At 38.4% G+C, this 15,000-nt stretch overlaps 1 protein-coding gene across 1 annotated transcript in view; it reads left to right on the top strand.

Moving 5' to 3' along the window:
* Positions 1–1,971: 1,971 nt before the first annotated feature.
* LOC132118607 (serine/threonine-protein kinase DCLK2) overlaps positions 1,972–15,000 on the top strand; it is an 18,483-nt gene continuing 5,454 nt past the window's right edge. The window contains exons 1-11 of the mRNA XM_059528562.1: positions 1,972–2,739; positions 4,596–4,978; positions 8,826–8,958; positions 9,035–9,115; positions 9,200–9,282; positions 9,403–9,472; positions 9,915–10,017; positions 10,099–10,156; positions 10,793–10,912; positions 11,051–11,197; positions 14,842–14,975. Coding sequence (XP_059384545.1) covers positions 2,343–2,739; positions 4,596–4,978; positions 8,826–8,958; positions 9,035–9,115; positions 9,200–9,282; positions 9,403–9,472; positions 9,915–10,017; positions 10,099–10,156; positions 10,793–10,912; positions 11,051–11,197; positions 14,842–14,975 — 1,709 coding nt within the window. The 5' untranslated portion in view covers positions 1,972–2,342. The remainder of the gene's footprint in view (positions 2,740–4,595; positions 4,979–8,825; positions 8,959–9,034; positions 9,116–9,199; positions 9,283–9,402; positions 9,473–9,914; positions 10,018–10,098; positions 10,157–10,792; positions 10,913–11,050; positions 11,198–14,841; positions 14,976–15,000) is intronic.

Raw genomic sequence — 15,000 nt, 5'->3', positions numbered from 1 at the left:
CATTTTTAGTACGAATTTTTATTTAATTATTTTTATGTAAAAACTATTTACATTTATACATTTTTATGAATCGTCATTTAATTTTTAGTGTGCATTTTAATTTTGAAAAATCAGTAATTAAAATTTTACATATTTATGATTTAAGTAATTATTTGCTCCCATTTTGAGAAACCCTGATCTGAAACAGTTCACATATGAAATATGAAAAATCAATTCAACTGAACTCAAACCTAATTGCAACCGAGTTGTGAAGTCTCTAAATAATTCAGTTTGGCTTTGTTTGATTGGCTGCTCATCAGTGTTCTTCCTCTGGACCAAAGCTGTGAGTTACTGTACTTTATAATCTAAATAATGTGCTGCTTTCAGACAATCTGAAGTGTCTTACAGCGATTCAACTGCCATGAAAGGAGCTTTAATTCTCTAATCAGACAGATATTGAAATCTTCATCAGTGGAGAAAAATATGAAATATTAAAAGCACATCAATGGAGGCACACTGTGGTATTTATATGTATATGTCTGATCATTGTTATGAATATCAGGCGTGCAGCAGCTCAGTGTTTGATTGTGCACTCTAATGAAGAGTCTGTGTAGAATTGTGTGTGAAGTTTTAGTGTAGAGAAAGAGAGTTGAGGAAACATTAAAACAATGTTGAGATAATTGCATGAGAAATCCAGGAGAATATTACCTCATTTAAAAACATTATGGTGCATTTTCATGTACGATGTACTTTGTTGGAACAAACTGAAGTGCAAAATAAAGAACCTGAGTTTGGACATTTTTAATGAGCTGTCAATTTGCATGTATTAACTACTACTTTATTTTACTTTACTTGAGTATTTTAATGAATTGTCACTTTTGCATGTAATAAATAAATAAAGCAGGCAAGCACTTGAAAGTGCTTAGAATTTTTTTTTTTTACATTTTTTTACTTATTTTATTTAACTAATTTTAGTTTTTAATTAATTATTTTTGCATGCATTAAATACATAAAATGTATCACTGTCTGGTTTTTAATTTATGCTTTGCAATACGTTTTTTTGCACAAGAATAAATTAATAAATAAAGTACTGGACATTGACTGCTTAATATTTTTTATTATTTTATTCTACTTTAATTTTATCATTCTTAATGAATTGCATTTTTAGGATGCATTAAATAAAATAAATTAAAAAGCACTGTCTGTATTTTAAATTCATGATTTGCACGTTTCCGTTTGTAATGGTCAATAATTATTTTATTTTTTGCCTAAACAAATAAATATTGCTTTATTTTATTGATTGATTTTATTTTTCATGTTTAAGTTCAGATTTTCTGAAAAGAGAGAGCTCTCTCTCTCTCTCTCTGATGAAATCCTGCAGTTTACTTGTGACTCAAATGAGGAATATAAAAATAAACCTCTACTTTTATGTTTTAAAAATAGAAATATCAAACATCACATTTTTCCCTCCGTGCACGACCAAGATTCATGGTGGTTCAAATTACTCGAAATTAAATCATTAAATAAAGGTTGAAATATATGAATAAATTGTTAATACTTAATTAAATAATTAAATGCATTTAAATTAAATTAAATATTAATTCATTAATTCACTCATTTATACTTGCCAACATCTGTGACCCTGAAAATTTAATGTAGAAGAAATACATAAATGTTAAATAATTAAATAAATAAATGAATAATTTATACATATATATATATATATATATATATATATATATATATATATATATATATATATATATTAATTAATGAAAAAATAATACATTACATTTAATGAGTGAATGGATGGACGGATGAATTAATGATTTAGGAATATATTTATATATTTAATGATGTATTTAACGATTTATTTATATATTTCAACATTTATTTTGAGTAATTTGGCCCTTTCTGTCAGACGGCATTAAGACCGCGCGGAGGAGTCTGCGGGCGCGCGCCACGTGCACGAGCGATCACCTGCAGCGCGCTCCCGTTTATAGCCGTGCTGCCCGGTTACAGCGCGGAGCGCGCATCAAACCCGCACGCGCCGCGCTGGTTTAAGGGCGGATCGGGATTTTTTTGTTTAACGCAGCTTCGCTGGAATTCCGCGTCTGACCGGGATTCTCCTGCTCATCCTGGTTTTCTGCAACAGCTGGCGAGACGCGGTCATTTACCGGGATCATTCCGTTCGTTTCGCGGCATAAACGCCGGGCGCTTTTGTGTTGATGCAAATGATGCGCCCGGTAAACGCGCGACGGGGAGAGCGGCGCGACCGTCGCTCGCGCTGATGACAAAAGCGGACTCCGGCGATCAGAGCGCGCGATAGAAACAGAAAGAAGGAACGTTCACCGGGAAGGACAATGTCTCTCAGCAGAAGCATCGAGCTCGAACACTTTGACGAGCGGGACAAGGCGCGCCGCTCCAAACGCGCCGCAGCCGGGGGTTCGGGCTCGCGCGCGAGCAGTCTGGTCCCGAGCCCCGCGCACAGCGCCAACTGCAGCATCTACCGCACGCGCACGCTGCAGGCGCTCAGCTCCGAGAAGCGCGCCAAGAAGGTCCGCTTCTACCGGAACGGAGACCGCTACTTCAAGGGTCTGGTGTACGCGGTGTCCGGAGACCGCTTCCGGTCCCTGGACGCGCTGCTGGCCGAGCTGACGCGCGCGCTCGCCGACAACCTGCACCTGCCGCAAGGTGTGCGCAACATCTACAGCGCGGACGGCGCGAGGAGGGTCACGAGCCTCGAGGATCTCGAGGAAGGTCAGGCGGTCACGGAAACATCCGCTACATCACGGAGACCTTCACATGTCAAATAGACGTTTATTAGAAGTGTTTATGTGTCCATGACCAAGCGATCTTTAACAGACTGTGAAGGGTTGCAGGTTCGAAGCCCTTTAAAGGTTCTTTTTAACACCAGGTGTAGCGAAATATCATTATGCTACTAATAATATATTATTCGTAATATATATACACAATATAGGCTATATATATATATATATAATTTTTTTTTTTTTTACCACACTGGAATCGAATCTGGGAATCGATAAGAATCGGAATTGACAAAAATTGTAAATAAAAATGTTCTATTAAAATAATTAAAAATGTTACATTAAAATAATATTAAACATTTTTTTAATAAAACATAAAAAAAATTAATGTAAAATTACAATAAATAATTTTAAATGAAAAGCAATCAAAACAAAACGCTCTCTAAAAACTTGAAATATTTGATTTACCTGCATCTCATTTGACCAGTAACAAACAATGATAGAAAAGAAATGTTTTAATCTTACCTTATACACAATTATTCTCATCAGGAACGGAGCACACCCCCCTCCAGTTACTGCAATGGGGAAGAATACTATCATTACTATCAGATAGCAAATGTACAATTTCAAGAAAAAAACGTAATATAATATATTTTTAAAAACTATTAAATATGCATTTAATGTCTGAATGATTTAAGCTCAGATTGTGAACTCTCTGTCAATCAATCGCTGCATCAGCATCTTCACAGATGACCAGAGGGATGCTTTTGAAACCCTAGCAACCAGCCAAAACATCCTAACAACCATAAAACATAACCATAAACAACTTTAAATAATTCTATTACTTTGTGCTAGGATTTTCTGAAACTGGGGAAATACTTTAATAAATAACATAACAAAACTATGAAAATAAAATGAATAATTAATTTTTTTTTTTAAATGTACATAGCTTTAATTATTTTTTAAGTTTTAGTTTTAGTATAATATATAAAAAAGTAGAATTAAATCCAATAAAAAATAATGAATGTAAATTTAAACAAAAATTACATATTAAACCAAATAATTTAAAAATAAAACCAAAAATCGGTATAGTTTTAATTTATGGTAATTTCAGTTGTCCTTTTAGTACTTAAACCCATTTCTGTTTTGGCCACATTTCTAATTTTTGTTATATTTAGTGAATTAAATCATTTAGAAATCAAATACCAAAAAATTTGAAATAAAAAAACAATAATGTAACATTAAGTTAAATTATTTAAAATAAACAATAAAAAAGTTAAACAAATGTAAAATTAAAATATTTTGAAACAAAACAAAACATGGAGAATTAAAACAAATTACTTAGAAATAAAAAAGTAAAATACATTTTTTAAATAAGACATAAAATAAAACTAAATTAATTGGGAAATAAAATAAATTATTTTAAAATAAACAAATGTAAAAAATATAATAATTTAGAAATAAAAAATATTTTTTTTAATAGAATTTATAAAAAAATGTAAGCAAAGTGAAAACATAAAATAAAAAAACAATTTGAAATTATAACAAATTTTAACTTACAATAAATTATTTTAAGAAAATAAAATAAATTATATAGAAATAACAAAAAAAGGTTTTTTTGAAACCATATAAAAATCGAAAATTTTAATAAATCATTTTAAAATAAATACATTTAAGTACCACACTTACTAAAAAGATGAAATACTGTATTTGTTAACCTGCATGGCACGTGACCATTAACCAGCCTCAAAGAATCGTGAACATGCTCGTGTTGTTGAATTATGACGTATAAGAAATATCTGAGCTGAGTTTGTGACTCTGAGTTGATCCTCTGTGTTCCTGCCGCAGGCGAGAGTTATGTCTGCACCTCAAACGAGCCCTACAGGAAGGTGGACTACACCAAGAACATCAACCCTAACTGGGGCTCACGGCAGGCGGGGGCGGGGCCCGGGGCGGGGGCGGGGCCTGGGGGCGGAGCTGGACGCACAGGGGGCGGAGCCGAGCGTCCGGGGCCTCAGCGCACACCTGGAGAGTCGAGGGAGGCCAAAGACTTCATCAAACCCAAACTGGTGACGGTGATCCGGAGCGGGGTGAAGCCCAGGAAGGCCGTGAGGATCCTGCTGAATAAGAAGACAGCACACTCGTTTGAGCAGGTGCTCGCAGACATCACCGAAGCCATCAAACTGGACTCCGGCGTCGTGAAGAGACTCTACACGCTGGACGGGAAACAGGTGCGGCTGTCAAAATACACGTCAGAAAAACAAAAACTGCATTTATTTTGCACAAACATAAAAGGATGCAAGCTCAAACACTTCTGTTCAGTTCACACTCATGTCAGTTTGTTAATCAGGCTGATCAATAATCATCTATTAGTAATAGCTACATCCTGCTCATGGACTATTTTGAGAGCATTTGTATTTCCTGAAGAGAGTTTATTATTACTTTAGTTCTGTTTTTACACTGTTAATAGTATTCACTGCTGTTTTAAATTAGCTTTTATTTTATAGCAAGTTTTCAATTCAAAACTCTTAGTTTTTTTTTGTATATATTTCAGTTTTAATAATTAGTACCTTTTAAATTTTCAGTTTCCAAATATGACTATTTTAATTATTGAAAACTATTTTCAATAGTTTCAATGAACAATAACAACAGAAAAACAAAAACAAAATGGAGAGATTTTAAAGAATGAAAAACTGTCCCAGAGTTAAGAGTTATGTGAATAACAAATTCAATTTGATATATTATTATAAATTTTATACATTACAAATTTGAAATATAGATAAATATTAAATATATTTATAAACAAAACATGTTATATATTATTTATTTTATATATTTAAAATTAATAATTTAAATAACATTCTTCAAACACTTCAAAACTAAAAAAAAAAAAGTACAAATAAAATAAATAAATTTTAAAACAAAACATGAGTGTAAAATAAAATATTTAAAAAATAAATAAAAAAACAATTGAAAAATTAAATAATTTAATATTAAAACAAAACAAAAATTTGAAATTGATATAATCCAGTTTAAAACAAAACTCAGAGTGAAGCACTAAACAGATATAAACAGTGGGTTAAACTGCATGAGCATTAACCATCAGTTTCTGCAGTGAGTCTCACAGTAAACTACACTGCTGTCCAACTGTGACGGACTAATAGAGAGTGTATGTGTGAATGTGTGTGTGTGTGTGTGTGTGTGCCGGTTGCCATGGTAACCTGTGTGTGTGTGTGTGTGTGTGTGTGTGTGTGTGTACCGGTTGCCATGGTAACCTGTATCTCCCCGTTGGCCCCAGTGAATGTGAGCTTCATCTGTATGCCACACACTTCTCGCTGCAGACTCACAGGGCTTCCCTGACAAACCTCTGTCGCTCACAGCACCAGTCAATCAAACCAGTAGTAAAAATCATAGACATATGTGACCCTGGAGCACACAACCAGTGTAAACGGTTCGAAATTGAGATTTATGCCTCATCTGAAGCTGAATAAATAATGTATCCATTGATGTGTGGTTTATTAGGAGGACAATATTTGTCTGAGATACAACTATTAGAAAATCTGGAATCTGAGGGAGCAAAAAAATCTAAATATTGAGAAAATCATCTTTAAAGTTGTTCAGATGAAGTTCTTAGCAATTCATATTACTAATCAAAAATTAAGTTTTGATATATTTACAGTAGAACATATACAAAATATCTTCATGGAACATGATCTTTGCTTAATATCCTAATGATTTTTGGCATAAAAGAAAAAAATAATTATTGTATCTCAGTGATTTTATAACACTGATATATAACAGATTTGCTCAATCTCATCTGATGAACAGCAGTGATATTTCAGTATTATTTACTAGTGTAGTAGTAAATAACTATATATTTTTTCCAGTTTTCTTTTAAAATTTGATTAAAGGTTTTATAATCTTGTTTTGTATTTTTGTAATTTTTAGTACGTTCAACGTTCACTTGCAGAACGCAAGCTTCTAGAGGCACTTAAGTCTGAAGTAATGAACTGCTATTGGTAGCCAGCGCAAATTGATAAACAGAGGTGTGAAGTGTATCCTTTTCGGCTCATTAAAATGAATCTTGCTGCCGCGTTCTGGATTAATTGTAAAGGTTTGATAGAATTGGCTGGAAGACCTGCCAAGAGGGCATTGCAATAGTCCAGCCTGGACAGAACAAGAGCTAAAACAAGGAGTTGTGCAGCATGATCCGATAGAAAGGGCTTGATCTTCTTGATGTTGAATAAAGCAAATCTGCAGGACCGGACAGTTTTAGCAATGTGGTCTGAGAAAGTCAGCTGATCATCAATCATAACTCCAAGGCTTCTAGCTGTTTTTGAAGTAGTTATGGTTGATGTGCCTAACTTGATGGTGAAATTGTGATGAAACGATGGGTTTTCTGGAATCACAAGCAGTTCTGTCTTGGCAAGGTTGAGTTCAAGGTGATGGACCATCATCCAGGAAGAAATGTCTGTTAGACAAGCTGAGATGCGAATAGCTACCGTCGGATCATCAGGATGGAATGAGAGGTAGAGTTGAGTGTCATCAGCATAGCAGTGGTATGAAAAGCCATGTTTCTGAATGACAGAACCTAATGATGCCATGTAGACAGAGAAGAGAAGTGGTCCAAGAACTGAGCCCTGAGGCACCCCAGTAGTTATACATTGCGACTTCGTCACCTCACCTCTCCAAGATACTTTCAAGGACTTTTTTTATTATTATTTATATATTTTTTTAGAACAGAAGTGTTTGCTAATAATTAGTACTGGGCAATGATTACTTGTGATTAATTGCATCCAAAATAAAAGTTTTTGTTTACATAATATATGTGTGTGCTGTGTATATTTCTTATATGTATATATACACTCACCTAAAGGATTATTAGGAACACCTGTTCAGTTGCTTCAATGCATTTAGGGGTGTGGTCCTGTCAGAATGGGAAAGCAAGGTGATTTAAGCAATTTTGAGCGTGGCATGGTTGTTGGTGCCAGACGGGCCATTCTGAGTATTTCACAATCTGCTCAGTTACTGGGATTTTCACGTTCAACCGTTTCTAGGGGTTTACAAAGAATGGTGTGAAAAGGGAAAAACATCCAGTATGCGGCAGTCCTGTGTGTGAAAATGCCTTGTTGATGCTAGAGGTCAGAGGAGAATGAGCCGACTGATTCAAGCTGATAGAAGAGCAACTTTGACTGAAATAACCACTCGTTACAACCGAGGTATGCAGCAAAGCATTTGTGAAGCTACAACACACACAACCTTGAGGCGGATGGGCTACAACAGCAGGAGACCCCACCGGGTACCACTCATCTCCACTACAAATAGGAAAAAGAGGCTACAATTTGCACGAGCTCACCAAAATTGGACAGTTGAAGACTGGAGAAATGCTGCCTGGTCTGATGAGTCTCTGATGATTTCTGTTGAGACATTCAGATGGTAGAGTCAGAATTTGGCGTAAACCGAATGAGAACATGGATCCATCATGCCTTGTTACCACTGTGCAGGCTGCTGGTGGTGGTGTAATGGTGTGGGGGATGTTTTCTTGGCACACTTTAGCCACCTTAGTGCCAATTGAAATGCAAACTGTACTAAAATGTCCCCCACAGTCACTAGATCTCAACCCAATAGAGCATCTTTGGGATGTGGTGGAACGGGAGCTTCGTGCCCTGGATGTGCATCCCACAAATCTCCATCAACTGTAAGATGCTATCCTATCAATATGGGCCAACATTTCTAAAGAATGCTTTCAGCACCTCGTTGAATCAAAGCCACGTAGAATTAAGGCAGTTCTGAAGGAGAAAGGGGGTCAAACACAGTATTAGTATGGTGTTCCTAATAATCCTTTAGATGAGTATATATTTATATGAATATATAAATATTATTACAATTATACACAATAATTTGTTGTATATGTTTGTATTTGCATACAGTACATAATAAAATACACAGTACACACACATATATTATGTAAACAAAATAAAAATATATTTTGGAGGTGATTAATCGTTGCCCTGCAGCACTACTAATAAATCACCTCAAGCTCCCCAGTGAAATAAGCCTGTGTGTGTGTGTGTCTAGTTGACGAGTCTGCAGGATTTCTTCGGTGATGATGATGTTTTCATTGCGTGTGGTTTGGAGAAGTTTCGTTACGCTCAGGATGATGCTGCTATCGGACACGCAGGGAAGGGTGCCGCGGCTGCGTTTGTCAATGGTGAGATCCACACACACGTATTTATGAGACAGACTGCTCACACACTCCTGTCTAACAGCACACCTGTCTTTCTCAGAGTGTAAGAAATCACGGCCGTCTGTCCCACCCAAGATGACCAAGAGCTCCGGAGTCCCACGCTCAAAATCACCTGTATCAGGTAACACACACACACACACACACACACACACACACACATTGGTTACTCCTGAGTTTTGATGGTGTTTATGCTGACGGTTTTCAGCCAATGAGGCTCCGAGGAGCGACTCTCCACCGATGAGGTCATCGCAGTCGCCCTGCAGCCCTTCAACTCAATGCAGCCGGAAGGTCAGTGTGTGTGTGTGTGTGTGTGTGTGAGAGAGAGTGTATTTGAGAGAGAAAGTGAGTGTGTGTGTGTGTGTGCACACCTGTGCTCTGAGTGTGTTTGACATGATCTGTCCTCTTTAGACGTCCGATCATGAAGCGTCTTCATCCCCGACCAGAGACCTCCACGATGAGGAGGTCCTCAGTCCAGAGGGTAAAACACACACACACACACACACACACACACACACACACACAGATGTGTGTTTCAGAGAAAATAACATTTTGTTAATCTATTTGCACTTTGTTGTTGCAGGGTTAGTATCATCAACTAACATTCTTGTGACTTAAACTTAAAACTTTTTATTTGTAACTGTATATAATATTTTGAGTCGGTTTTTAGATTTTCGGTTTTTCATTTACATTATTGTTAAAGTTTGAGTAATTTTATTTTGTTGCTAAATTTTTTCATTTTTATTAGTCCAATAGCATGAATAGTATTTCTGTCAACTAAAAGAATACAAATTACATAAGCGTTTTATATTGCACAGCCCTGCAGTAGCTCCGCCCACAGTGTTATTCTATTGGTCAAAAACATCAGGTACATTCTGATTGGCTGTTGTTTTGACGCTCTGTGACATTCTCTCTCTCTGCAGTGAATGGCAATGAAGTTCATTCGTCTGTCATCACTGAGAAGTATAAAGTGGGGAAGGTGATCGGCGATGGAAACTTCGCTGTGGTCAGAGAGTGTGTGGACAGGTAACTAGAGACACATTATCGATCAAACTAACTGCAGATGTTGTATGTATTCGCTGAGGATGTCATGTGTGCTGCTCTCAGGTCTACAGGACAGGAATATGCGCTGAAGATCATTGACAAGGCCAAGTGCAGCGGAAAGGTACCATTTCAAACACTTAAACAGTAAAACCTCATCAGCTCTTCTGCTGTCTGAAGTCTTTCCCTCTTTCTTCATTACATTAATGTTGTTGAATAAGTTTCCTCTGAGATTGTTTGAAATGTGTATAAATGTATTCAGTTATTATTTCCTGATAAAACAGGAAATTGTGTACTTTTTTGAATAAGCAATATCCAGTAGTTTTCAGTTTACATTAAACTTCAAATGAGTTAATCTGAATAATGACTTTAGAGCTGCTTTACAGCTTAAAATTACATTTTTTTATATAATTGATTAACTCAGTGTTCTTTTCCTATTTATTCATTCAAAGCTGCTTTGAAACTATTTATTTATTAATTTTATTTTGTTATTGTATTAATTCAAGTTCAAATAAACAATACTAGTTGATATGAGAAATTCAAGCTTTTAATATTTAATTTAATTTCTGTTAACATTTATTTTGTTTCAGGTAACAAAAATGTTTTTTTTTCTTGTTAATTATAATAATTGACTCCAACTTCTTTAAATTTGTGCAGTTTTGAAATCAAACATAGTTTCTAGTAAACATTTCTTCATATTCAATCACTACACAACAGTGAAAGACAGCAGAGATTCTGATTGGTTGACTGGTGTTGACAGGAGCACCTGATAGCCAATGAGGTGGGGATACTGCGCAGGGTTCATCATCCCAGCATCATCATGCTAATAGGGGAGCTGGACACGCCCACTGAACTGTACTTGGTGATGGAGCTGGTGAAGGTCAGTCAGCCGTACACACACACACACACTAGCACAAACACACATACACTCACAAACTTGCACACGCACTCTTATAGACACAAACACACAGCAATCCCAGTGTGATTAGTGTGTGACAGTGTTGTGTGTTTTCTGCAGGGCGGTGATCTGTTTGATGCCATCACTTCCTCCACGAAGTACACAGAGCGAGACGCCAGTGCCATGCTGTTCAACCTGACCGGAGCACTGCGATACCTGCACAGAATGAACATCGTTCACCGAGACATCAAACCAGAGAACCTGCTGGTACATACACACTTTCTCACGTACTCACTTACTCATATTCACTCACTCACTCACTCACTCAATCACTCACATTCACGCACTCACTCACTCACACTCATTCACTCAATCACTCACTCGCTCACTTACACTTACACTTACACACACTCACTCAATCACTCACTCACTCACTCACATTCATGCACTCACACACTCACTCACACTTACACTCACTAACTCAATCACTCACTCACATTCACTCATTTACTCACTCACTCACTCACTCACTCGCATTCACTCACTCGCATTCACTCACTCGCATTCACTCATTTACTCAATCAATCACTCACATTCACTCAATCACTTAATCAATCACTTAATCAATCACTCACTCACTCAATCACTCACTCACATTAACTCAATCACTCACTCACATTAACTCAATCACTCACTTGCATTCACTCAATCACTCACTCACATTCACGCACTCACTCACACTCACTCACTTGCATTCACTCACTCACTTGCATTCACTTACTCAATCACTCACTCACTCGCATTCACTCACTCACTCACTCACTCACTCACTCAATCACTCACTCACATTAACTCACTCACTCGCATTAACTCACTCACTCGCATTCACTCAATCACTCACTCGCATTCAGTCACTCACTCGCATTAACTCACTCACTCACATTCACGCACTCACTTACTCACTCACTCACACTTACACTCACTCACTCAATCAATCACTCGCATTCACGCACTCACTCACTCACACTTACACTCACTCACTCAATCACTCACTTGCACTCACTCACTCACTCACTGACTCACTCACTCACACTTTCACTCTCTCAATCACTCACTCACGCACTCACTCACTCAATCACTCACTCACATTCACTCGCTCACTTAATCAATCACTCACTCGCATTCACTCACTCACTCACTCACTCTTTCACTCACTCATTCACTCACTCGCATTCACTCACTCGCATTCACTCACTCACTCACTCACTCACTCGCATTTACTCACTCACTCACTCAATCAATCACTCACTCACTCACACTTACACTCACTCGCATTCACTCACTCACTTGCATTCACTCACTCACTCACTCACTCACTCACTCACTCATTCACTCACTCACTCACTCACTCACTCACTCACTCACTCTCTCATATTCACTCACTCACTCGCATTCACTCACTCAATCACTCGCATTCACTCACTCAATCACTCGCATTCACTCACTCAATCACTCACTCGCATTCACTCACTCAATCACTCACTCGCATTCACTCACTCAATCACTCACTCACTCACTAACTCACTCATTCACTCACATTCACTCACTCTCTCACGTTCACTTAATCACTCACTCGCCTTCACTCACTCGCATTCACTCACTCAATCACTCACTCACTCACTAACTCACTCATTCACTCACATTCACTCACTCTCTCACGTTCACTTAATCACTCACTCGCCTTCACTCACTCACATTTACTCACTCACTCACTCACTCACTAACTCACTCACTCGCATTCACTCACTCACTCGCATTCACTCACTCACTCGCATTCAGTCACTCACTCGCAGTCACTCACTCACTCACTCGCAGTCACTCACTCATTCACTCACTCACATTAACTCAATCACTCACTTGCATTCACTCAATCACTCACTCACATTCACGCACTCACTCACACTCACTCACTTGCATTCACTCACTCACTTGCATTCACTTACTCAATCACTCACTCACTCACTCGCATTCACTCACTCACTCACTCACTCACTCACTCAATCACTCACTCACATTAACTCACTCACTCGCATTAACTCACTCACTCGCATTCACTCAATCACTCACTCGCATTCAGTCACTCACTCGCATTAACTCACTCACTCACATTCACGCACTCACTTACTCACTCACTCACACTTACACTCACTCACTCAATCAATCACTCGCATTCACGCACTCACTCACTCACACTTACACTCACTCACTCAATCACTCACTTGCACTCACTCACTCACTCACTGACTCACTCACTCACACTTTCACTCTCTCAATCACTCACTCACGCACTCACTCACTCAATCACTCACTCACATTCACTCACTCACTTAATCAATCACTCACTCACTCTTTCACTCACTCATTCACTCACTCGCATTCACTCACTCACTCACTCACTCACTCACTCACTCACTCGCATTCACTCACTCACTCACTCAATCAATCACTCACTCACTCACACTTACACTCACTCGCATTCACTCACTCACTTGCATTCACTCACTCACTCACTCACTCACTAACTCACTCATTCACTCACTCACTCACTCACTCACTCACTCACTCACTCTCTCATATTCACTCACTCACTCAATCACTCGCATTCACTCACTCAATCACTCGCATTCACTCACTCAATCACTCACTCGCATTCACTCACTCAATCACTCACTCGCATTCACTCACTCAATCACTCACTCACTCACTAACTCACTCATTCACTCACATTCACTTAATCACTCACTCGCCTTCACTCACTCACATTTACTCACTCACTAACTCACTCACTAACTCACTCACTAACTCACTCACTCGCATTCACTCACTCACTCGCATTCACTCACTCACTCGCAGTCACTCACTCGCAGTCACTCACTCACTCACTCGCAGTCACTCACTCATTCACTCACTCGCATTCACTCACTCACTCACTCACTCTCTCGCATTCACTCACTCACTCACTCACTCACTCACTCACTCACTCGCACTCACTCACTCACTCACTCACTCAATCATTCACTCACATTCATTCACTCACACACTCACTCTCACATTCACTCACACACTCACTCTCTCACATTCACTCACACACTCACTCTCTCACATTCACTCAATCACTCACATTCACTCACTCACTCACTCACTCACTCACTCACTCATTCACTCACATTCACTCACATTCATTCACTCACACACTCACTCTCTCACATTCACTCACACACTCACTCTCTCACATTCACTCAATCACTCACATTCACTCACTCTCATTCACTCACACACTCACTCACTCACATTCACTCACTCACTAACTCACTCATTCACTCACTCACATTCACTCACTCTCTCACATTCAATCATTCACTCACTCTCACACATTCACACACATTCACTTCACTCACATTCACTCACTCACTCACGTGCACTCACACGCATATTCACTCACACTCACACATGCATATTCACTCACACACTCACTCACTCACACTCACTCACTCACTCACTCACACACACACACACACACACTCACACACTCACTCAATCACTTACACACACACACAAACTCACACATATTCTCTCCCACACACACAAATACTCACAAACACTCACACAAAAACTCACACACATTTCCTCACTCACTCACTTACACACACACACACAAAAACCCACACGTATTCTCTTACACATACACAAACTCACACACACACACATACTCACAAACATGCACAAACTCACACACACACATACTCACAAACATGCACACAGTTGCACACACACATTCTATTTCTCACACACACACACACACACACACACACTCACTTGTGCAGTGTATAAACACACATCTGTGTGTGCAGGTGTGTGAGTATCCAGATGGGACCAAGTCTCTGAAGTTGGGTGATTTTGGGCTGGCGACAGAGGTAAAGGGACCACTGTACACCGTCTGTGGGACACCGACTTACGTCGCACCGGAAATCATCGCAGAGAGCGGGTAAAACTACATTACTAAAGCTCTA

Source organism: Carassius carassius, chromosome 37, assembly GCF_963082965.1.
Source record: "Carassius carassius chromosome 37, fCarCar2.1, whole genome shotgun sequence".
Lineage (NCBI taxonomy): Eukaryota > Metazoa > Chordata > Actinopteri > Cypriniformes > Cyprinidae > Carassius > Carassius carassius.
Note: the sequence above shows the minus strand (reverse complement) of the source record. Positions and strands in the feature narration are given on the sequence as shown.